General features: G+C 38.7%; 1 protein-coding gene and 1 long non-coding RNA gene across 2 annotated transcripts in view; both read left to right on the forward strand.

Annotated features, from left to right (window-relative positions):
* The first annotated feature begins 2,860 nt into the window (after positions 1-2,860).
* Positions 2,861-5,082, forward strand: LOC125269484. Its single transcript, XR_007185119.1, has 2 exons — positions 2,861-3,261; positions 4,825-5,082. It is a non-coding gene; the product is annotated as an uncharacterized LOC125269484 (long non-coding RNA).
* A 10,442-nt stretch (positions 5,083-15,524) lies between these two features.
* Positions 15,525-26,665, forward strand: part of agps (alkylglycerone phosphate synthase) — a 58,698-nt gene continuing 47,557 nt past the window's right edge. Inside the window, exons 1-2 of the mRNA XM_048192840.1 lie at positions 15,525-15,835; positions 25,217-25,306. Of these exons, the coding sequence (XP_048048797.1) occupies positions 15,663-15,835; positions 25,217-25,306 (263 nt within the window). The 5' untranslated portion in view covers positions 15,525-15,662. The remainder of the gene's footprint in view (positions 15,836-25,216; positions 25,307-26,665) is intronic.

The following is a 26,665-nucleotide window of genomic DNA, read 5'->3' on the forward strand; positions in this document are numbered from 1 at the left end:
ACAGCCCAATCGCTGGATTAAAACAACCCCATCGCTGGGTTAAAACAATCCAATCGCTGGGTTAAAACAATCCAATCACTGAGTTAAACAACCCAATCGCCGGTTTAAACAACCCAATCGCTGGGTTAAACAACCCAATTCGCTGGGTTAAAACAACCCAATCGCTGGGTTAAAACAACCCAATTGCTGGATTAAAACAACCCAATTGCTGGATTAAAACAACCTAATCGCTGGATTAAAACAACACAATCGCTGAGTTAAACAACCCAATCGCTGGATTAAAACAGCCCAACCGCTGAGTTAAACAACCCAATTGCTGGATTAAAACAACCCAGTCGCTAAATTAAACAGCCAAATTGCTGGATTAAGACAACCCAATTGCTGGATTAAAACAACCCAATCGCTGAGATAAACAGCCCAATTGCTGGATTAAAACAACCCAATCGCTGAGTTAAACAACCCAATCGCTGGATTAAAAGAACCCAATCGCTGAGTTAAACAACCCAATCGCTGGATTAAAACAACCCAATCACTAAATTAAACAGCCCAATTGCTGGATTAAAACAACCCAATTGCTGGATTAAAACAACCCAGTCGCTAAATTAAACAGCCCAATCGCTGGATTAAAACAACCCCATCGCTGGGTTAAAACAATCCAATCGCTGGGTTAAAACAATCCAATCACCGAGTTAAACAACCCAATCGCCGGTTTAAACAACCCAATCGCTGGGTTAAACAACCCAATTCGCTGGGTTAAAACAACCCAATCGCTGGGTTAAAACAACCCAATTGCTGGATTAAAACAACCCAATTGCTGGATTAAAACAACCTAATCGCTGGATTAAAACAACACAATCGCTGAGTTAAACAACCCAATCGCTGGATTAAAACAGCCCAACCACTGAGTTAAACAACCCAATTGCTGGATTAAAACAACCCAGTCGCTAAATTAAACAGCCAAATTGCTGGATTAAGACAACCCAATTGCTGGATTAAAACAACCCAATCGCTGAGATAAACAGCCCAATTGCTGGATTAAAACAACCCAATCGCTAGATTAAAAGAACCCAATCGCTGAGTTAAACAACCCAATCGCTGGATTAAAAGAACCCAATCGCTGAGTTAAACAACCCAATCGCTGGATTAAAACAACCCAATTGCTGGATTAAAACAACCCAATTGCTGGATTAAAACAACCCAATAACTAAATTAAACAGCCCAATTGCTGGATTAAAACAACCCAATCGCTGTATTAAAACAACCCAATTGCTGGATTAAAACAACCCAACTGCTGGATTAAAACAACCCAACTGCTGGATTAAAACAACCCAATCGCTAAATTAAACAGCCCAATTGCTGGATTAAAACAACCCAATCGCTGAGTTAAACAACCCAATCGCTGGATTAAAACAACCCAATTGCTGGATTAAAACAACCTAATCGCTGGATTAAAACAACACAATCGCTGAGTTAAACAACCCAATCGCTGGATTAAAACAGCCCAACCACTGAGTTAAACAACCCAATTGCTGGATTAAAACAACCCAGTCGCTAAATTAAACAGCCAAATTGCTGGATTAAGACAACCCAATTGCTGGATTAAAACAACCCAATCGCTGAGATAAACAGCCCAATTGCTGGATTAAAACAACCCAATCGCTAGATTAAAAGAACCCAATCGCTGAGTTAAACAACCCAATCGCTGGATTAAAAGAACCCAATCGCTGAGTTAAACAACCCAATCGCTGGATTAAAACAACCCAATTGCTGGATTAAAACAACCCAATTGCTGGATTAAAACAACCCAATAACTAAATTAAACAGCCCAATTGCTGGATTAAAACAACCCAATCGCTGTATTAAAACAACCCAATTGCTGGATTAAAACAACCCAACTGCTGGATTAAAACAACCCAACTGCTGGATTAAAACAACCCAATCGCTAAATTAAACAGCCCAATTGCTGGATTAAAACAACCCAATCGCTGAGTTAAACAACCCAATCGCTGGATTAAAACAACCCAATTGCTGGATTAAAACAACCCAATCGCTAAATTAAACAGCCCAATTGCTGGATTAAAACAACCCAATTGCTGGATTAAAACAACCCAGTCGCTAAATTAAACAGCCCAATCGCTGGGTTAAAACAACCCAATCGCTGGATTAAAACAACCCAATCGCTGGGTTAAAACAATCCAATCGCTGGGTTAAAACAACCCAATCGCCGAGTTAAACAACCCAATTGCTGGATTAAAACAACCCAGTCGCTAAATTAAACAGCCCAATCGCTGGATTAAAACAACCCCATCGCTGGGTTAAAACAATCCAATCGCTGGGTTAAAACAATCCAATCACCGAGTTAAACAACCCAATCGCCGGTTTAAACAACCCAATCGCTGGGTTAAACAACCCAATTCGCTGGGTTAAAACAACCCAATCGCTGGGTTAAAACAACCCAATTGCTGGATTAAAACAACCCAATTGCTGGATTAAAACAACCTAATCGCTGGATTAAAACAACACAATCGCTGAGTTAAACAACCCAATCGCTGGATTAAAACAGCCCAACCGCTGGGTTAAAACAACCCAATCGCCGAGTTAAACAACCCAATTGCTGAGTTAAAACAGCCCAATCGCTGAGTTAAAACAACCCAATTCGCTGGGTTAAAACAGAATTCACTGGGTTAAAACAACCCAATTCACTGAGTTAAAACAACCCAATATGCTGGGTTAAAACAACCCAATTCACTGGGTTAAAAGAACCCAATTCACTGAATTAAAACAACCCAAACGCTGGGTCAATCTATCTATCTATCTATCTATCTATCTATCTATCTATCTATCTATCTATCTATCTATCTATCTATCTATCTATCTATCTATCTATCTATCTATCTATCTGTCTATCGCAGGCGCTCTGACACATATCTTATGAACCTCACTTAATCTCCAGCACTAACAAACAGATTTCTAACCAGTGTACTGAACCCCAGTGCTCTGTAGTTTTCTCCCCCCGAAGCGCGTGCATGATTGCGCGCGCACGATTGGCAGCTCCACGTCGACATTCTTCCAGCTGCTACACGGACACGGACGCGGCGTGAAAGCGCTTCATCAACAGTTTGCAGGAGCGTCATCTGCTCAAGCACCGAGTCAAATCCTCTGGGGCTTTTGACAGAGACGACCACCGTGTTGTTCCAGAGCGCTTCTTCTGCCAATGCAGTTTATTCAGAGTCGACTGTCTCGTGCTGTGAGTTGCAGCAGGTATGTTCTTTTACAATTTTTTATTTTTTTTTTAAATCTAGAAGTATGCATTGCACTCACAGACTGTGCGCGTATGCTTATAAAACACTGTCACATCGCCACTCATTGATATATTCACCCACTGAAGTCTTAAAGTAACTTTGGCAGGAATGGAAGTTTTCCTATGGAGAGTAAACTACTTAATGTCTGCGTGAAGTGACGTGCAAATGCATGACATATGGCATCCCGAGTTTCCCCTTTCTTAACATTGCGACTTCTCTTTTATGAGTGTGTTAAGTTGATATCTATCCAGGACGACAAACTTGCTGTGATGGTCTTCATACACTAATGCACTGCTCCAAATTTGGACCCTTTTCGACACGTCAGCTGTTCTACGTATCGGCTGCCCCAGTTGTTAACTGTGCAAATAGACGGAGAGAAATAGTGCATTCAATATTTAAATATTTAAATTTTAAAGTGTCATTTTATTCTTCTGCACTTTGTCTTTTTTTGTAGCATGCACTTAATTTGCGTGGAATCGTGTGAACGTAGGCATCTGTTTCTGCATATGCGTCTTAGGCCGCCATATGTGTTCATCATGACGTGATTATGTGCATTTGTGACTGAATGAGTTCAAGTTTCCAACTCTCTGCATCTTGTTCATCATTTAAATTCTTCTAATAGCCATTACGGAGCTCGAGGAGTTCTGGCCTGCCTCCTTCTCACTTTCAGCTCCAGCTCAGAGATGCTTTGATCATTCTCACCTGTCAATCATCTTTCATTCTGAGTTATTATAACCGTTCCATTATAACTGTATTGTGTGTGTGTGTGTGTGTGTTTATGTTATATATAAATGTATAATTATATATATTTATATATATTTAATATTTATATTATATATAATATTATTTAAATATTATTTAATATTTATATATATTTAATCATATATTATTTATATGACTTATATATATATATTATATATATATATATATATATATATATATATATATATATATATATATAACATAAACATGTATATATATATATATATATATATATATATATATAACATAAACATGTATATATATATATATATATATATATATATATATAACATAAACATGTATATATATAACATGTATGTGTATATATATAACATAAACATGTAAACATAAATTTTATATATATATGTGTGTATATGTATATAACATTTATTTGTTTTATATATATATATATATATATATATATATGCACATATGTATATGCATGTATAACAATCATGTAAATATATAAATTATAAATATAAATTTACATCTATAACATAAACACACACACACACACACACACACACACATATTTATGTGTGTACATATATAGACAGAGAGAGAGAGAGAGAGAGAGAGAGAGAGAGAAATTATATATTTATATATCAGCCTTAAATTATTTTCCAAAGTTAATTGAAAAGCATATGTTGCCATGACTTACTGATGGTGTATAAATGAAGATGTTTGTGAGGAGAGCTGGTACTGTGACACACAGACTGATGCAGATGAGAAATGTAACGTGTGTGTTTCTCTCGTACAGAAGAGCTTCCCTGAGAAGAAGCAGAATCGGCAAGCAGCGCTGCAGTGGCTTTCCAAGTAAAGTTCTGTGATACACTCCGACTCTTAATTGTTTGCAGTCAGTGCATTACAGAACTTTGTTTTGGGAGTTTAAAGCTCAGGCCTGGAGGAAACAATCATTCCATCTGGATGAAGCCCTTGAAAACAGTGTTAAACTCCACATCCTGTGTGTCCCTCAACAACATTAAACAAATAAATCACATCATTATCATTGTTACAACGTGCTGCTTCCTTTATCTTCAGCTACTAACGAACATCCTTTGAGTTTGGGAATCACAGATATGTCGATGTATTTATGTGTTATTTATATGATCTTTTCCCAGAATGTGTTCTCCAAGAGCTCAATTAGCATAGCGGAGGCTATACCGCAATTGCTAAATATCTAAAAATAAGCATTGCACAGTAACACACAACTTTCCAATTAAGCATTCCATTCCATAACCTCAGGAAACACAAAAAAATTTGGCTTTTTCCATTGTTGTAAAAGCAATGCATCCCATATTTACAAGGGGGTGTCGGAGGAAAGCACTTTAAAGGGAGAAGCTTAGAGGCTTGTGATGACGTCATCAGACAAGCACATGTCTCACGGTCACATGACTCAGAAGGGCACAGGTGTAAGTGGGTTAACATACTATCTCTACTTTTAAGACAGAGAAATCATTTTATTGGCCTGACAAAACAGATTTCCAAGTATAAAAAACTCTTCCATGTGTCTGAAAAACTATGCATATGGGAAATAAATGTGTTAAAGTGTATTTTAATGTACATCTGTGATTAATTAGTCAAGCACATAAAGATTGAAACCGCACCATTTAACCCATTAGAGTGCTTAAAGTCTCCCTGTAGTCTATAATTTTATCCCTTAAAACTAATCTTTGATCACCAAAATTACATATTTAAAGTTTTTCCTGTGGAAAAAAAAATTATTCATGCCTTAAAACAGCTTGAATGTAACTCTACACCCTTGCCTTATTTAATATATATGCAGATCAATGAATATGCAAATTAGCCCTGCCTCCACTCGTTCACACCAACTCAGAGATCCACCTGGTCAACTTACTAAGGTTAAGGCTGCACAATGGTATCTCTCTTTACAACATCAGACACAACGGTAATTAATTTGATTAGCCTTTTTTCTAAAATATTGCTAAATCTACACGATTTTTCATGCCAACAGAAAAATATACCAGGATAACCTGGCTTCTCCCTGCTAGTTCACTGTTAATGATATGCTAAAGCCCACCGGCACGTTGACGTGATTGGTTACAAGATAGTTTGTGACGTCAGAAACACCAGCAATTTGAGACGGTCTTTTTTTCACTGCAGTTTTAAGGAGAAAATACTCAGCAATGGTGTTGACTTAGGAATTTGCACATGGTTTGTCTTAAAGCATAAATTAAAACACCACATAGACATATAAACAACATTAAAAACTTGATTTTCACCACAGGGGGGCTTTTACATATTCAGAATAACTATTTACAATGCACTGACAGACTACTGACAGTATGTATATATATCAGTAAGTGTAGTTATTCAATAATGTAATGTTATCAAGTCAATTTCTGATCATTTATAATGTTATTTAATAGATTAATTTATTCAAAATGACAATCTATGACATTAGATTTAAGGTTAAAAAAACAGGTAAGGAGAAATGCTCTTTCTTTCATCTCTTCACCTTCAGACAAGAGTCTTGAATTCTTGACCAGCAATAATGACCTGTAAAACAGACCAGATCTTTACTCAGATGTTCCAATAAAGCAATTACTGTGTATTCAGAGTAATGCAATACACTCTGAAAAACACTGGGTTAAAAACAACCCAGTTTGGGTTGTTTTTTAACCCAAGGGCTGGGTAAATATAGGACAGAACACATGTTGGGTTCATTTTACACAGCAAATTGGGTTGTTTATGTAACCCAGCACAATGGGTTGATTAATTTTTACTATAATACTAGCTTATTTTATTTACTTCATACATAAATTAATGTTTACGGATTGACTATGTTTATGGAAACTTTTTTTTAAAATACTACACATAGCACTGGTTTGCATTTCGATCATACTTTACAGTATAGCATATTTTATAAATAATATAATATATATAGTCCATAATACATATTGCTTACAGTTAAGATGGTTACATTTAAGATCGTTTAACAAATATTAGAAGTAAAAATTAAACATTTAGAAGTAATTCAAGTGTAATCGACCAGTCTCTGTTGTCCTGTTTCCACCGTAACGCCATTGGATCTCGTGCCGGAGATGGCTCGTGTTCATGGGAACTGCTAACTTCAGACCGCATTTCACTCGTAGCCGAAAAATGCTGTGACTGACTCCATAACCTGTCTATAAATAATCAGTGTACAATTCTGAGAACACATTTAAACATCCTAAATATTTATATTCTGTACCTTTTTGAATAAAGTCATAAAATTTTATGCAAGGCATCAAGCGTTTCCATCACGTGAAAAGACTGCCGCGACACTTGTTTAGGTGACTCACATCGTGCCCCTGTTGGTTGCTTTGCATAAAATTAAATCATATACAGAACATTAAGAAAATTTTTAGATAAAATACGATGTACACAAACCTGTATTTTACCGAACACATGCACAATTTTGACGGAGCTGCACTACTCTTTCCTGAAGAGGGCGCAAAAAGCCCGCAATAAATAACTCAACCCTGGGTTGTTATGTCTGTCTAAGGATCTGGGTAACAAAAAATACCCAAACACTCAGTTATTACGACTGACCCAGGATCTGCGTAACACAAAAACTTCCCAAACACTGAGTTATTACGACTGACCCAGGATCGAGGTAACACAAAAACTACCCAAACACTGGGTTGTTACACCTGACCCAGGATCTGGGTAACACAAAAACTACCCAAACACTGAGTTATTACGACTGACCCAGGATCGAGGTAACACAAAAACTACCCAAACACTGGGTTGTTACACCTGACCCAGGATCGGGGTAACACAAAAACTACCCAAACACTGGGTTGCTACGTCTGACCCAGGAGCGGGGTAACACAAAAACTACCCAAACACTGGGTTGTTACGCCTGACCCAGGATCTGGGTAACACAAAAACTACCCAAACACTGAGTTATTACGACTGACCCAGGATCGGGGTAACACAAAAACTACCCAAACACTGGGTTGCTACGTCTGACCCAGGAGCTGGGTAACACAAAAACTACCCAAACACTGGGTTGTTATGCCTGACCCAGGATCGGGGTAACACAAAAACTACCCAAACACTGGGTTGTTACACCTGACCCAGGATTGGGGTAACACAAAAACTACCCAAACACTGGGTTGTTACGCCTGACCCAGGATCGGGGCAACACAAAAACTACCCAAACACTGGGATGCTTTGCTGACCCAGGAGCTGGGTAACACAAAAACTACCCAAACACTGGGTTGCTACGTCTGACCCAGGAGCTGGGTAACACAAAATCTACCCAAACACTGGGTTGCTACGTCTGACCCAGGAGCGGGGTAACATAAAAACTACCCAAACACTGGGTTGTTATGCCTGACCCAGGATCTGGGTAACACAAAAACTACCCAAACACTGAGTTATTACGACTGACCCAGGATTGGGGTAACACAAAAACTACCCAAACACTGGGTTGCTACGTCTGACCCAGGAGCGGGGTAACACAAAAACTACCCAAACACTGGGTTGTTACGACTGACCCAGGATTGGGGTAACACAAAAACTACCCAAACACTGGGTTGCTACGTCTGACCCAGGAGCGGGGTAACACAAAAACTACCCAAACACTGGGTTGCTACGTCTGACCCAGGAGCGGGGTAACACAAAAACTACCCAAACACTGGGTTGTTATGCCTGACCCAGGATCTGGGTAACACAAAAACTACCCAAACACTGAGTTATTACGACTGACCCAGGATCGGGGTAACACAAAAACTACCCAAACACTGGGTTGCTACGTCTGACCCAGGAGCTGGGTAACACAAAAACTACCCAAACACTGGGTTGTTACACCTGACCCAGGATTGGGGTAACACAAAAACTACCCAAACACTGGGTTGTTACGCCTGACCCAGGATCGGGGTAACACAAAAACTACCCAAACACTGGGATGCTTTGCTGACCCAGGAGCTGGGTAACACAAAAACTACCCAAACACTGGGTTGCTACGTCTGACCCAGGAGCTGGGTAACACAAAAACTACCCAAACACTGAGTTATTACGACTGACCCAGGATCGGGGTAACACAAAAACTACCCAAACACTGGGTTGTTACACCTGACACAGGATTGGGGTAACACAAAAACTACCCAAACACTGGGTTGCTACGTCTGACCCAGGAGCTGGGTAACACAAAAACTACCCAAACACTGAGTTATTACGACTGACCCAGGATCGAGGTAACACAAAAACTACCCAAACACTGGGTTGCTACGTCTGACCCAGGAGCTGGGTAACACAAAAACTACCCAAACACTGAGTTATTACGACTGACGCAAGATCTGGGTAACACAAAAACTACCCAAACACTGGGTTGTTACGCCTGACCCAGGAGCTGGGTAACACAAAAACTACCCAAACACTGGGTTGTTATGTCTGACCCAGGATCTGGGTAACACAAAAAGTTACCCAAACACTGGTTGTTACGTCTGACGCAAGATCTGGGTAACACAAAAACTACCCAAACACTGGGTTGTTACGCCTGACCCAGGAGCTGGGTAACACAAAAACTACCCAAACACTGGGTTGTTACATCTGACCCAGGATCTGGGTAACACAAAAACTACCCAAACACTGGGTTGTTATGTCTGACCCAGGATCTGGGTAACACAAAAGTTACCCAAACACTGGGTTGTTACGTCTGACGCAAGATCTGGGTAACACAAAAACTACCCAAACACTGGGTTGTTACGCCTGACCCAGGAGCTGGGTAACACAAAAACTACCCAAACACTGGGTTGCTATGTTTGACCCAAGATCAGGGTAAAACAAAAACTACCCAATCACTGGAAAAATAACCCCAAAAAATGACCCGAAAGTCTCAACCGAGGACTTGGGTAGAAAAAATAACCCAAGATTTTTTTTTAGAGTGAACTGAGTTAATTATCCCTTTAGAGGGTTAGTTCACCTAAAAATGAAAATTGTCATTTATTACTCACCCTCATGTCATGCCTAACTTGTAAGGCTTTTGTTCATCTTTGGAACACAAATTAAGATATTTTTCTTTAAATCTGAGTGCTTTCTGTCCCTTGTAACCAGTAAATAAAGCTAAGCTGCTTGAATTTTTTCTCCATGGAGTGGCGTAAAGTCACCTGACAGCAATGCGACCACCTGATTAAGTATGCCAAGACCCATGAAGGCTGTGATTGGAAATCAGGGTTATTCCACCAAATACTGATTTCTGAAGTTTTCCTAAGTTAAAACATTTGTATTGTGTTGTTTAAAAATGAATATAAACTTGTTTTCTTTGCATTATCTGAAAACATGGCATCTTTTTTCGTTATTTTGACCAGTTGTCATTTTCTGCAAATAAATGCTCTAAATGACAATAGTTTTATTTGAAATTTGGAAGAAATGTTGTCAGTAGTTTGTAGAATAAATAAAAAATGTTAATTTCACTCAAAAAGATACATCTAAATAATAAATCCAGAGAAACTGCAAATTTGGCAGTGGTCTCTTAATTTTTTGTTGAAAACCAGGGAAATGTTCAGATCTGGAAACCAAGAAGACTCAGTTTGATATTTCATAATTTTGACGACTTCACTGATATTCTAAACTGTGTAGTATAGCTATTGTTATTATATATTTTTAGAAGTTATATTAATTATATATTCTCAACATGTGAGAACAAACTGTATGAAAACGGGGGAGGCCGGGGATGGCCGTAACACTTTTTGTTTGAGCATCAGTAACTCAGTGGTTGTTTGTGCTAGATGTCTCAAATTTTGAACAATGGAATCCTCATTTGTCTTCTACAAGAAAACTCACTTGGATATGTACTGCATAATCACAGATTATATGAGGTAATGATAAATACAAAGAGTTGTGTTGTTACAACCTAAAGTTGTAACACTAGCTGGGGACAGATGTAACACTGAGAGGTAATTTGCTGAAATTAATCAGGTAATAATTACCTGAACAACATGAACAATTTAAACTGACCATATATATATATATATATATATATATATATATATATATATATATATATATATATATATATATATATATATAAATACATTTTCTGCTCGTGTTTGTGTGAGTGTAGTGTATTCCTGTCACATAAGGGTTCAGTCACTAGCTATGCTTCCATGATTCACCTATTTTTATGTGGATTTTGGGATATTGCATAAAAACGCTGGATGGAAACATCAAGATGTGCATGAATAAGAAGACATGCGCAAACTATGATGGAAACACATTTACTGAATAAATCCCACAACAGATATGAAACAAAAACCTCATGTGGCTTTGCCTCAGCAGAAGATGTGATTGATGGACGCAGTGGAATCATCATAGGGGTTGGTTGTAACATTTTTAAAAGCACAATATGTACGATTTTTGGATTAAAATATCCAAAAAAAAAAACACTAGAACAATGTTATATATTTTGTTTGTGTACTTACATTATCCCAGATGTTTCCAAGAATGTTTAAATCCAGAAAACTAATCTGGATAATCTGGACTAAAACACAGTTTTTTTTTTTTTTTTTTTTTTAATTATATATTTTTTCTTATTTATTGACATTGCTGCTATGTAAATACCCTGTACAATCTGTTGCACATTCTGTTTTTGTACATTCTTATTCATTATAATATTTATTAAGTCTATAGTATACTGTCCTGCATACTTTATTTTTATAAGATCATTATTTTATTCTTTTCCATATCTTATTATTTTTGTATAATTTTCTTGTGTTTGTATTTTTAAATATTTGTATTGTCCATGGAGCGGACAAAAGTGTCTCCATCCACATTCATCCATCATAAATGTAAAAAAAAAAATCCTTATTTAAACAAGTTATGAAGTCAAATATCTAGCTTCCACCAGACCGCCTTCCGTATTCAAGTTCCGTAAGTAGAATAGGGAAGGAGTAGGACATACAGCGTAAGCTTTTTGAAGAATATGGAAGGCGGTTTGGCGGAAGCACTTGCAAGGCGAGCATTTGTGTTTATAAAGCTTTTTTTTTTTAGAAAGTGACCTATCGTTTCACTAGATAAGACCCTTATTCCTCGTCTGGGATCGTTTAAAGCCCTTTGAAGCTGCAATGAAAATGACATTTGGACCTTCAACCATTTGGGGTCTGTTGAAGAATAATCCTGGAATGTTTTCATCAAAAACCTTAATTTCTTTTCGACTGAAGAAAGAAGGACATGGACATCTTGGATGACATGGGGGTGAGTAAATTATCAGGAAATTTTCATTTGAAAGTGAACTAAAGGGGACGTATTTTGCCCCCTTTTACAAGATGTAAAATAAGTCTCTGATGTCCCCAGAGTGTGTATGTGAAGTTTTAGCTAAAAATTACCCCACAGATAATTTTTTATAGCATGTTAAAATTGCTACTTTTGGGGGGTTTGCAAAAATGCGCTGTTTCAGTGTGTGGCCTTTAAATGCAAATGAGCTGCTGCGCTCAGCCTAAGAGGGCGGAGCTTCACGAGCTGATTCTCCGGTGTCAGGAGTCAGTCAGGATGCACTATAATGTCAGAAACTGCAAATATATTCTGCATAGAGATAGAACAGGTATAGTTTAGTTTAATTACAATTATAACTTGTTTTTATCCACTATATTAGTACAAGCCAGTTTACCGATGAGTTTTATAACGTTTATTGTACTTCACACAAAATATGAAGTGTCCGTTTTCACTCTAGAAAATCACTGTAAGATCTTAGTAAAACACAGTGCAAATGTGCATTAAAATATTATCCATAAACTCTCTCCCTTGCATTATCGTCAACATACACAGCGAAATACAAAGAAACACTTGTTACAACTATCAGTAAACAAATAAATAAAGACCTTATGCCTTTTCGGGTGGTGCTTAATAAACTGGTAAACTTTATATCCGTAAATCAACTCTGATGAACTGTAATAAAGTGCTCTCACCTTTATTACTGCTGTATCCAGTATCACTCTGGAGACTGTAAGCTGGATCAGGAACAGTACTGATCTATCCTTGAGTAACAACTTTTTAGCGCAACCTCTGTTTTGTATTGTCCCTTTGTATTGACATTCGTTCACAAAGCAGTCTGGTGTGAAATGACCTGCACAGAATTTCGGTAGAGTTGAGGGAGCATTTTCTTTGAAAACAAAATGAATCCACCTCGTCTTCAGCGGCTCAGATTTAGGGGAGTAAATGGAGAGAGCTCTGTGGATTAATCCATCCAGCTACAGAACACCTAAAATGCTTGGGTGACTTTCTCGTCAGTGCAGCAATGGCGGACTGTGTACAACTCACTGTGAATGCGCTCCGGGCGGTTCTATGTTAAAACAGCAGTGTCTGTCAACATTCGTGGGCGGGGCCTGTGGCTGAAGCGATGTCACACTGCCAGGGATCTGGAAACGGCTTGTTCTGAGCAATTTGTCCCGTATTTTGATAGACTCATACATCATTTTACTGTAAATATGAGACGATTCCGTATTTTACGGTACGGGTGGCAACCCTAGGCCAAGTCTCATCACGATTCTTTTCCACCGGCTGTGAGGTGAAGACGACATCTCCCATGATTCCACGCTCAATCTTGGCATCATAGAGCTATGTCTTTGTTTTGAATAAGCGACCTCTAGTGGTGAAAAGTTATTGTGCCTTTAATAAATTGTTACAACTATCCCCACCCCAAACAGCCTTAAAGGTGCAGTATGTAATAATTTTGTCCGCTAGAGGTCGCTAGAAGCCTATTCAAAACAAAGACGTAGCTTGATGACGCCAAGTTTTAGAGCGGAATCTTGGGACATGTGGTCTCCATCTCAATGGACGGTGCAAAAGAATTGGGATAGGAATCGGGAAGAAATCATGTTCATGGATGCGATTATTAACGTTACTGTAGTATGAACAAAGACTATAGAAAAACGCAAGACGTGTCACTCGTATTGTTTTGAATGGGAGAAAGTGTAACACGCAATGTGGCGGAATAAGTCCCGCCTTCTAAATAAGAGCCAATCGCCGACTGGTAAAGTCATCGCGTCACTTCAGCGGCCGTTAGAATCACCGGTTTCTATAGAAACAGTCAGACGCGTGCCTCTGTAGAGATGCGCATTTAGGTCTGTGCATGCGCATTAGCTTGATCCAGCCTGAAAAATACAGTTTTTTTGTCATGATTCAAGCGTTTATGAGCCGGTTGTTGTTAGATTTCATAGGTGATTTCAAATATGAAATTTAATTGTAAGGTTGGTGAACAGTTTTGGAGAATTTGATGTTTCCCCATTCAAAGAGATTTCATGATGCCCAGGATGCCCAAGAGGTGTTTCAAAGATGGCTGCCGAGTTAAATGACTTGTCTTAAAGGGACTCTGGTATGAAGCAGAGCAGGAGCGAGTGTTGTGGGAGCTGAACGAGGAGCTGGTGCGATTGCTCAACACACGCCTCACGAACAGCAGGACTTTTATTATGCCACAGTCGCCGGCGCTGCTTCCGCTTTTCCAGTCATGAGTATGAGGTAACGCAGCTCTGTTTATCATATTAGATACATTTGAGTGTGCTGAAAATGATGTTATAACGTTATTCTGAGCGTTCGCTCGGTGGCTGCTGTGAGACACTGTTACACACTGCAGTAAGATAGATCGATTTTACAATATATTAAATGCTGGATGGCTTGTGTTGATAAATGGCATGCAATTAATTTTAAAACGTATTGTATGATGGAGAAAAAAAGACTAAACGTGTTCAGCTATATAACAACAATTTGTTTTCTGTCTATAAATATATCAAAACAGTTGTTCCCTTGTCTATTAAAACGTGTAAATATTAAAGCGTCTTTGGTGTTTCCATGGTTTCTACAAAATAAAACCGGAAACCGATGGTAACGCGGGTATGACGCAATTGACAGGCGACTCCTCACACGTCCCGGAGCCTTGGTTAAAATTGCAATTTTCTCACGATTTACAAATAGTTGAAAACATTTGGGATATTGTAAGTACTCAAGTGAACTGGATATTTTACTGCAAAAATATTAAATATTGCAACTTTAACATAGCTAACTGTTTTAGCATGTTGGTTTGAAGTTAGCATAAATACAAAGCATCACATTAAACTAGCTACTTCATGTCATGTAAGTTAAATAATTGTATCTACAATACAATGATTGCTAGGCAAAAATCTAATCTTGATGAAAAATTTTACTTTCTAACATTTAAATCATTTTTTTTCTGGTCATAAAAATATACAAATTTGCTCACAGTCGCAAGCAATATCTCACGTGAGCTCAAAAAGAATATGGGATGTATGATTGCTCTTTTCTGACCTGTCAAACTGACAGTATTATATCTAACCCCGTGTTAAAACACTATTTACTGTTAAAAGACAAACCTAAATGTTGCCAATGTATGTTTTTGACATTCTAAGAAATGAGATTTTGAAAAAGTGATATTTATGAAATACAAATAAATTGCATGATTTAAGGATAATAATAGGGAAAATCTTCTGTAATCAGTAAGCAGCACACCGGAGCGGAGCACAGCGGGCGGGGATGACGGAGGCGGAGTGCGGTGCATGACGGGACGCGTGTGTAATCTCCACCTCACATCCCTCCATCAGCCGCTCGCTGACCTCTGACAGCAAACACGGAAGCAGCATGGCGTCAAACGGCAGCAGCAGGAGCAGCACCGCACAGCAAAGACTCAGGATCATTGCTGGACATTTGCAGAAACGGCCAGAAGATGAAAACACGAGCGTCGCTGCGCACGAGTGCAAAGCCGAGACGTCCCGATCCGACCCGAGCAGCCTGACACCGGTACCGAAGAGGAGGTATGTGCGCGTGAACCTGTGTGCCGTGGGATCCAGCCCTTCACGCTACTCACACACACATCATTGAGACAAATAAACGCTGTATTTAAAGAGCAGTCGCGTGAAGGAGCACAGCGGCGGCGGGTGTAACATTGTAACACTGTGCGCTCGAGAGCTGGATCTAAACAAAGTGTCCATTCACATCCCCGAGGCGGGTGCGGTGGCGCGCGATATCTGCACACACTACTGATGGACACATTCTCATCTTCGGCTTTTCTTGTTTCATAAGGCACTGTGCTCATTGCACAGATCGATGGGGTTATAAACCGGTACTGAAGAAGACGCCTGTCACAGGGCTGCTGGTTCCTCCATTATAAGCTCGCATCAGCCCTTAAAGCTATAGGTCACCCAAAAATAATTTCTGTCGTCATCTACTCAGCCTCAAGTAAACGAGATTTAAGAACCAGGGCAATTTTCCAGTTACATTTGGGTCTGTTTCCTCAATCAAATCTATCTGAAAATATGTTGCACGACACGAGTCGCATGGTGCTTTTTGGGGCTTGACAGCCAGTTTCATTGTTTAAACATATCTGTCAAATAAGTGCTATGGAAAAAGTTTTATGTGCAACAACTAGGGGTCCCTGAAAGTGTTCAGAGGATCTGTGGAGAATGTAGCGACCTTTCGAACTGATTTCCAACTCTTAAAGGTGCAAATTGAATTTACCTAGGCATAGTTGAATAACAAGAGTTCAGTACATGGAAATGACATACAGTGAGTCTCAAACTCCATTGTTTCCTCCTTCTTATATAAATCTCATTTGTTTAAAAGACATCCGAAGAACAGGCAAATCTCAACATAACACTGACTGTTACGTAACAGTCGGGATCATTAATATGTACGCCCCCAATATTTGCATATGCCAGCCCATGTTCAAGCATTAGACAAGGGCAGCCAGTATTAATGTCTGGATCTGTGCACAACTGAATCATCAGACTAGGTAAGCAAGAAAGAACAATAGCGAAAAATGGCAGATGGAGCAATAATAACTGACATGATCCATGATATCATGATATTTTTAGTGATATTTGTAAATTGTCTTTCTAAATGTTTCGTTAGCATGTTGCTAATGTACTATTAAATGTAGTTAAAGTTACCATAGTTTCTTACTGTATTCACGGAGACAAGAGAGCCGTCGCTATTTTCATTATTAAACACTTGCAGTCTGTATAATTCATAAACACAACTTCATTCTTTATAAATCTCTCCAACAGTGTGTTATGTTAGCTTTAGCCACGGAGCACTATCAAACTCATTCAGAATCAAATGTAAACTTCCAAATAAATACTATACTCACATGAACCCATGCATGCAGCATGCATGACGAACATTTTGTAAAGATCCATTTTGAGGGTTATATTAGCTGTGTGAACTTTGTTTATGCTGTTTAAGGCAGTCGGGAGCGCGCAATTTAAAGGGGCCGCAGCCTGAATCGGCGCATTTTTAATTATGCCCCAAAATAGGCAGTTAAAAAAATTAATTAAAAAAAATCTATGGGGTATTTTGAGCTGAAATTTCACAGACACATTCAAGGGACACCTTAGACTTATATTACATCTTGTAAAAACATGTTCTATGGCACCTTTAAAGGGATAGTTCACCCAAAAATGAAAACTGTGTCATCATTGAATCACCCTCAAACCTGTATGAATTTCTTTGTTCTGCTGAACACAAAAGAAGATATTTCTAAGAATGTTTGGAAGAATCATCTGTTAAGAGATAATGTGCTTAATGAAAGCTATTTAAAGTGTTACTTAAATCTTTTTTTTTTTATTATTCTGTAGGTCGCTGAAAGTCTGTTTTTGAGGGGCCTTTGATCTAGAAAGATTGATATCATCTTGTTTCCTGTGTGTTCAGACATGCTTTCATTGGAAGTGATGATGATGCTTCTGTAAACAGAAAGGGCGTTGGTTATTGCTGTAGTTTCACCAGCACTGGCTTGAGGCTCGTAGACTGAGCACGTGTCTCATCTACCTTTCCAGAGCACTGCTGTTGTGATTGTGCACATGTTCTTTGCTTTTCTTTCTTTGAAGTTGTTATATCTGTGATGGCTGTTATCACTTTCCTCTTTTAAGTTAGTGGATAGATTATTGGTGCTGCAATCCGTTATTAATGTAAACATGAGGTGATGATCTACCCACAAGTTGTATTTTGTATGTCAAAAGTTAGAATGGCAGTGCTGTGCTCTGATTGGATGAGGGCTGGGGTGGCCTGACTTTGTATTTGCTAACGGCGCTGTGCTGCCATCTAGTGCTGGACATGAGGTGAAATAACCTTTGACCTACTGAGACCCAGCAGAGATTTTTGTATGTAGATGCTTTTTTTGGCCATGCCGTCAATGCCATGTTGTTTTCTCAGGCAGTTAGGCCACTACAGACAGTTCAGATCAAATGTTTTCTCAATCTGAACTTCCCAGTATGAACCCACACTTGTGGTCTTTACACTTAACCACTTGTCTACCTACATGATGTCTTTCCTGGATTTGGTTCAAGTGGGCGTGAAGGACCACAAGTGTGTTTGTGTGTGTGTGTGTGTGTGTGTGTGTGTGTGTCTTTTGATTACTCGATGGGACACACTTGGGTCAATGATGTGACGAGTCATTTATTTGTCTAAAGGCCTTAATAATAATAATAATAAAAAACAAAGATATGACATCCAAAGTATGTAAGGTAGTACAACTTTTAATTATATTTTGCTACATATAAAGGTATTTTAAAGATGTTGAAGTGTCAAAAGGTTTAACCGTCCAAAGGCCAATACAGCCATTTCATTTGTGATTAAAATGTCTTAAAATGTATATATTTTTTTATTCTGGCATGATTTTATAACATCATATATCAACATTTACATTAAAATTATGTGTAGAAGTCGTTGCTTTGTTATAAGAAAGAATGTCCGGAGAAATGAATTTCGTTGATGTCATTCTGAGTAATCAATATAAAGGGACCATTTTGGATCAAGTCATGCGGTCAGTACTTTGTGACAGGATGTGACATCATTCATCATTCATGAAGCAAAGTAATTGACTCTCTTTTAACTATTTGAAAAATTCATGATTTCACTTGCTCATACGCATGTCCCGAAACATCAGGTCATTCGGTACAACCGCTATAAAACATGGAAAATGTTGTAATATTTCAAAAACTTGTACTAAATATAAAAATGTTTGATTGTCCTTTTGCTAGATATCAGCCTGTTAGCATTGTTTGAAAATATAGTCATTTGGTATAACTAAAAGTGTCATTCGGTAAAACCGAAATTTTGGTTAAACCGAATTACTTTTTTTGGTCAAATTTATCTTGTAAAAAATGACAAAAACAGTGTTAATTGATTATAAAAACCACATAATCTCATTGTTAACACTTAAAAATTCAAAATTATTAAAATTAATTACACTTTTAAAAACCTTATTATTCGTCAATGACCCACTCACAACATGGTGTTTTTACAGAGCATTATTTTCAATACTTGCACTTTTTCAAATAAACTTCTAACACTTATAGTTCAGTTCTCTTGGTTTGTTTGAACTCCCAAAATAAGATAAATTTAGTCCTGGTTCGCTTGCCGTTCACACTGAAACTAAAGACACAAAACAAAATGATTAAGAATAAGGTCACGCAACATTCAAAACAATGCTGTGTGCTGCACTAAACGTGTTCGTTGTATGTGTGCACACATTCACAAAGAGCTTCTAAAATGTGTAAAGGGGTCAAAACAGCAGCATGAGTTCCTCCGTTGCAGACAAAGAAAGATCTGCTGCGAGAAGACTGCAGTTCAGATGCCTGTACCGAATTGTAATGGGCAACTCAGCACCTATGAAGAGAAGAACAGGCATGCTTGAGCATTCAGTCCTTTTAGAGTCGCATCTTGTGACATCACTTTAGATGTCTTTGGCCCGTGTTGCGTTCATATTTCAGTCGAACCACACCAGAGTTCGTTTGGCCTCAGATATCGCTACTAAAGATGGATTTAGTGTGTTTTGAGCTTTGAGCTTTCAGATCTGGGACAGTCTTGCACTCTTACTTCCTGTCACATGCACATGTTCTCAACAGGCCAAGATCGCAAGTGTGGGTATTGGGACAGGCCCTAACTTGACTTCTCCTGGTCAACATATGGGAGATATTCCCAGATGTGGAAATATTTTGGAACAATAGGCCTCACTTTTATCCCACAGCTGTATATACAGTGTAGTTCATTGATAAGATACTGCTGGAATTCCTGTATGTGTTGAATCAAGAGAAATGGTCGATGTAGAGGCTGTTAAACACATCTTCTTTTCAGTGTTCTCGTATCTTATCATGCCAGGTGTTATACTGAAGGGATTTAAAATGTTTCCTCTTGGTTTTGTTTTAAAGTTGCCCCATTTATGCTTTTAAGGACATGATCTTTCATGTATATACAGTAGCTGTTTGTGTATGTAAAAGGCAAAAGTTTTTGAAACCAATCTGCTGAACCTGTATAGGTTTGTAACACATTTGGACAATGCCAGTCTATGGTCTTCATTGGCTGCTGGTGAACTTTGACCCTCAACTTTGACCCTGGTTCATGTTGTTCATGTCGAGAAGACGCTGTTTTCTGCTGCCAAAGCAAATCCACTTTGATGAGATTGATACGGTAAAACCGACTCCGTCGTTACTGTTCGTATCACTGTGAATCAAGAGCTGGAATTCAGATATGATCATGAGAGTTTAGTTTCTGACACGCACTGTAAGCGGTCGACCAATCATAACAGACTGGACCATGTGACCAATCAGAGCAGAGCACGCTCTCAAAAAGGAGGGGTTTAGAGACCAAATCCTTTATCAAACCATTTCAGACACTGAGAGAAAAGAGCTGATGATGCAATTGATATTATGAGAAAATTAAAGTGTTTTTGATCTTGGATGCATGTAAACCTGCTGTAGGAGAGACAAAACAAGATTAGCAACCTTTAAAATAGCATAATAGGAACACTTTAACATGACTTTTGTTAGCTGGATATGTTTATTGATATGATGAAATTCATATGAATTACCCACAATTTCACCAAAATTTAAAATAAATACAAATTATGATATTGCAGTCATCTTTGACTTACACTGATATCTAGTGGTGTGGATGCTTATAAACATTTTCAACAAAAAATGTTTTTTTCATAAGTAAAGTGCGGTCACATTAGTGCAATTTTGCGGGCAAAAATAGTACACTCTCGATATTCTAGTGATACATGAAGCTCAACTCACGTCGAAGTCACATTCAGACCGAGCAGCTTTCTGTCGGTCCATATGGCGAATTCATGTGACCAACGTGAAAACGAGTGAAGGAAATTTTTAGTCCGCACACGATACTTCTGAAAGTGCAGATTTCACCTTTACACATAAAAAGGAACTTAAAATTTTGGTTAATTATAAAATGTCTTGAGTGTAAATAACTGAGCACCTATAGAACAAAGTTAACAGACGATGTGTATCGTTGATGTAAACGATATGACCCGCGATATAGTTAGTTTTATCCAAGTCTCAGCTTACTGTATTTATAAAGTATAATTTACCCAAAAATGTAAATTCTGTCATTAGGTACTCACTCTCATGATGTTTCAAACCTTTAAGATGTTCGTTCATCTTCAAACACAAATGAAGACATTTTTATGAAATCTGACAGATTTTGTCCTTTCATTTAAAGTCCAAAAATGTCATATAGGCATCATAAAAAAAAAATCAATTTGTAAATAAATTCAAATGTATGTGTGTGCGTGACACCTGAAAACAAAATGAGGGTGAGTAAATGAAGAGAGAATTTTAATTTTTGGATAAACTAATAAAGTTTGGGAATAGTCATTTTGACACGCTTTGATCACAACTGTCATTGATCTTCAGAAGTGGCTCTCCTCAAAGTGAAAGTGCAAACATTATTTAAAGGGGGGGGGGGATCACACAGTTTCGGCCAATCTCATGTTAATCTTGAGTATATATAGAGTAACAATGCATCCTTCATATCTCCGTAAAGTCTTTAGTTTTGTCATATTTATAAAAGATAGATATGCTAAACTGAGTCTTTCCGAAAAAAGCCAGAGCTCCTGGAGGCGTGTCTGCCGTCGGTGCCGTGGGCGGAGCTAAAGAGTCACGAGTGCACGCAGCTTCTGCGTAGAGATCACATGCTAGCTGTGATCATTATAAATAAAAAGAACAAAAACGTTTGTGTTGTTTACATTATATGCACTTGCGTGCCGATTGCCAACAAAACACAGACATCTGATGCAGCTTTACTCACCACTGCCGATCTGCAAATCCAGCACCGAACTGGGACTTGTTTACAAAGCATTCATCACCGAATTCCTGGGAACAAACAAACATACATGTCCCAGAAAAACAAACTTCATCCACTGTTCCCTTAACACTGGGTTCTTTGGGAAGCTGAAAAGGTTGTCTTTCCCTCACAACCAAAAACACACTCCTTCGGTGACAGGAGCTGCGTCTCATTTCAGAGGCTGCGTCCTCCAGAGGTTGCATTTGAAGGCTGAATACTTCATCAAGGATGTCATATTTAAGAAAAGTAACCATAATAAAATTGACCGATATTCATTGTGAGGTGAAAAATACTGTAATTTCTTTCTTACGTTGCAATCTAACGGTTATTTTTCTTAAATGAGACCGATGATGCATGCAGCCTTCGAAGGGTGCAGCCTCTGAATTGGGACACAGCCACTGTTGAAAAATCACTCGGCTTCCGTATCCCGAACTAAACGCGTTAATGGGCGTGCTCTTGCTCTTGCTCTGGGTGGTGTGTGTGTGTGTGTGTGTGTGTGTGTGTGTGTGTGTGCACGCTTATCAGGGAGAAGTGCCTATACAAGGAATTCCGTTCTCTTTTGACGTCATGCAGGACACACTCGAAACCCCCCCCCCCCGAAACCAGAAGTAGTCATTTGGCGCAGAAATACTCCGTCATACGTCAAACTCGTGTTTTGAAACTTTGGCCATGTTTAGCATGAGAATCCAACTCTTTAACAGTGTAAATAAGTCAGAATGCATGAAATGGCATTAGACGCATGAACTGCGTTGGTTTATTGTTTTATAATGTTTCCTGGGCTGCATTTATAATGTTAGTATGCTTTTGACATCCAAAATTGTCATAATTCATGAATAAAAGGCATTTTTCCTACCCTGATTTTAGCTTCTGATTTGAGCGCTCTGTTTTAAGGGGCGTGTCTGCTGTGAGACTTCAGTGTAAACACCCACTGCTGTGATTGGCTGACATCTTTGCATATGAAAATATCCAAGTATTACTCTCTTTTAGCGTGTTTTTACTATTACAGCTCTAAGGTTAACTAATCGTGAAAAGTGTTGCACATTTAGATCTATGGCATGAGAGGTTGCAGTGATGAACATTGTAGCCGATCACAAACAATGTTGAGCGAATGAAAGCAGTGATCTCATCATTGAAACTCAATTTCTGTACACTAACAAATGCTTTTATCTTCACTAACAGTGCAAACGCGATATAACTAAAAGATTCATTGAATAAAATGGGAGTTTTGCGCGTCAGTCACTGATAAACTCGCGCTGTCTGATTGACAGCTTCAGCGTGCGCTGCTCCAATAATTGGAAAGGGAGCTTTCCTTGAGCTTTCTTTATATAATTGAATCACCGTTAAATAACAGATTATTTTCATCCTACTAAGAGAAACAATGCAAGTTGACGTTTAGTCACTGGTTTGATTTACTGACACACAGACAAACAACATTGACTGTACATGAATCATTAATATCAGATCAGGCATTAGAACGAACACAGTTACTGACATGTTGTTGCATTACTGTCGAGTCCAGGTCCTGCACAATATTTTGTAATCCCAAACGGCATGTTTATTGCTCGGTAACTCAATCTGGTTTAGCACCACGTTACTTATGTGTGATTCTGTGGGCGGGGCTAAACAGGCAGTGATGAAATAGGCGTTGATCTTCTTCTGCAGAGGAGGTGCTGCCCTTTGACATCATAGATCCCCACTTTATAAATCCTGTCGTTTTCTGGGTCTAGTGTCAATTAAAGCTAACAAGGTAGTTTTCAGCTCTAAAACTTACAGGATATTCTTATAGTATGATGACCTCTTGTATGTCAAAAGCTCAAGGAAAATTTGATTGACCCCTTTAAAGCAGCACTCCTCGAAGTGAAAGCATAATTTAACTCACCATGTCGAGTTGTTAGTTTGGGTAGTATGATGATTCAAAGAGTTTTAGATGGTTTTCTTATCATGTAAGTGAACAACAAAGTTGTACATACAACTTAAAGAAAATTGTGAATGTTTTGAAAATAAGTCTATTTGAATTTCAGCTTCATTTTTTAATTTTGTTCTAAATATCCCAATACGTATCGAACCGTGAGTCATGAGTATCGTTACACCCCTATAATTTATAACATGAGACTGGTCCCTTCCACTTGCAGGAGTGAAAATACACAGTCTGAAAGTTTTGAGGGAACATTTAGGGTTTGTTCGCGTCTATTATTAGACTCTGGTAAAACACTGTGGTAGATCAACTGTTCTACTTCAACTGATTCAGATAGCATCTCTCTTTGTCTCTGTTTCCGTCGTCTTGTCAGGTCTGGAGTGGTCACATTTTTTTTGTCTGCTCTTTAATTTTCTGTAGGGAAGCGTTGAGTGGCTGACCTAGAGTTTCAGGGTTTGACTGTGTGTGTTTGTCAGAAGATCACCAGCAGACCTGCATTCCATCCTGCGTTCAGCCGCTCGCGTGTTTCTGCACACTGACAGTCCCGCAGCAGGCGCTCCGCTCCAGAGATCACAGCTGCACTCTGTCCTGGAGGAATGAACGTGTGCTTTAGTTACTGCTGTTTGCTAAGACATTCCTCACAATTGCTATTGGTCATGCTTAAGGTTTGAGAAAAAACAGGAGAAGTGTGCGGTTATTTTTCTGAGCGACTGGACTTTGGGACCTGAGCCACCAGGAGCCTGTTGCAAGAGGCCCTCGAGTTAAGAAAACCCTTAGTGATGACATCCACAGCGAGAGGTTTCATAACTTAAGGACAATGTGACATGGTGGAACGTTTCAAACCCAAATGTACTCCAAGTGCACACACATAAAGCTGCGTCTCTATCAGCTCATGAGTACCAATTTTTTTTTTTTTATTATAATTATTATTTTTTTTTTTGGCTTATTGGGCTTAAATGGTCAAATACACAAAAGATGCCCGTCTTGGCAAGGATTCACAGTTAGTTATTTCTGTCTTAAGTGAACTTTTAGCAGTTGGGAAAGCGAACGCATGTGTAGTATCAGTATATTTTATATAGATAAAGGTTGCGTGTCATTGATATTGTTAAACGGCATGTAAACTCGTGGCCTCTGTTTCTTTCAGGCAGGAGGTCATGAAGTGGAATGGCTGGGGTTACAGTGACTCGAGGTTCCTGTTTAATAAAAAGGGTCAAGCAGAGTTCACAGGCAAACGGTGAGTATGATGCAACAAACAAATACGAATTAGACTCAGAGCAGACCAATCACAACAGACTGGACCATCTGACCAATCAGAGCAAAGCAGGCTCTCGGAAGGGCGGGGTTTAGAGAGTCTGAACTGTTTCAGACGCTGAGAGAAAAGAGCTGATGCTGCAATGAATATTATGAGAACATTTAAAAAAATTTGGGATGCATGTAAACCTGCTGAAGGAGACTTCATGGGGCACTTTTAACAAATATTTTCTATATTGTGACACGTTCATGGGAATGTCTAGCTATGCGCTGTCGATTTTGTGAATTGTTGTGTTTTGAAACGTGTCATTGTTCGTTCTAAACATCGCTATAGTGCTCTTTAGCACACAAGAGTTTCACACAGTGTTCACACAGGCACTCAAGACAGTCTGGACGGAGATGTTTACCACAGCGTGCTCCTTAAGTGCAGTCTCAAGGACCTGCAGACACACACTGTGTACTCGTACAGACAGAGCGGCGCTGCTTCATCTCACACACACACACACACACACACACACACACACACACAGATGATGTCGTCTCTCTGGCATAAGCCTCCTTAACACATAAAAGTCGTTCAAAGAGCATGTCTATATGTTAAAACACTCAAACATCGTGGAATGATTTTACCACATGAAAAGAAATCTACAGAATCATAGGTGTGCACAAGATGACACCAAGACGAAGTTTTAAAATAGCTATTTTCAGCATCATTACTCCAGTCTTCAGTGTCACATGACCCTTCAGAAGTCACTGTGATATGATGATTTGATGCTCAATTATTAATGGTACTAAGTTATTAAAGGATTAGTTCATTTCAAATGAAAATGTCCTGATAATTTACTCACCCTTATGTCATTCAAGATGTTCATGTCTTTCTTTCTTCAGTCGAAAAGAAATGAAGGTTTTTGAGGAAAACATTCCAGGATTTTTCTCCATATAGTGGACTTCACTGGGGTTCAACGGGTTGAAGGTCAAAATGTCAGTTTCAGTGCAGCTTCAAAGAGCTCTACATGATCCCAGACGAGGAATAGGAGTCTGATCTAGTGAAACGAATGCTCATTTTCTAAAAAAAAAAATAAAAATGTATATTCTTTTTAATCACACATGCTCGTCTTCCTCTGTGATGTTCCACACATTACATAATCATGTTGTAAACGTCAAGCGTGACGTAGGTGGAAGTACTGCAGTAGGGCGAAAATTTTCTCATCCAACTTCAAAATCGTCCGACATCATTGTTTTACCTTTTTTGTAAAGGACGTTTGACTTAGTCTTTGCACTTAACGTAGACACTGGATCTGTACTTCTGCCTACATCACGCGTGACCTTTCCGACATGATTA

This window comes from Megalobrama amblycephala, linkage group LG6, assembly GCF_018812025.1.
Source record: "Megalobrama amblycephala isolate DHTTF-2021 linkage group LG6, ASM1881202v1, whole genome shotgun sequence".
Classification (NCBI taxonomy): domain Eukaryota; kingdom Metazoa; phylum Chordata; class Actinopteri; order Cypriniformes; family Xenocyprididae; genus Megalobrama; species Megalobrama amblycephala.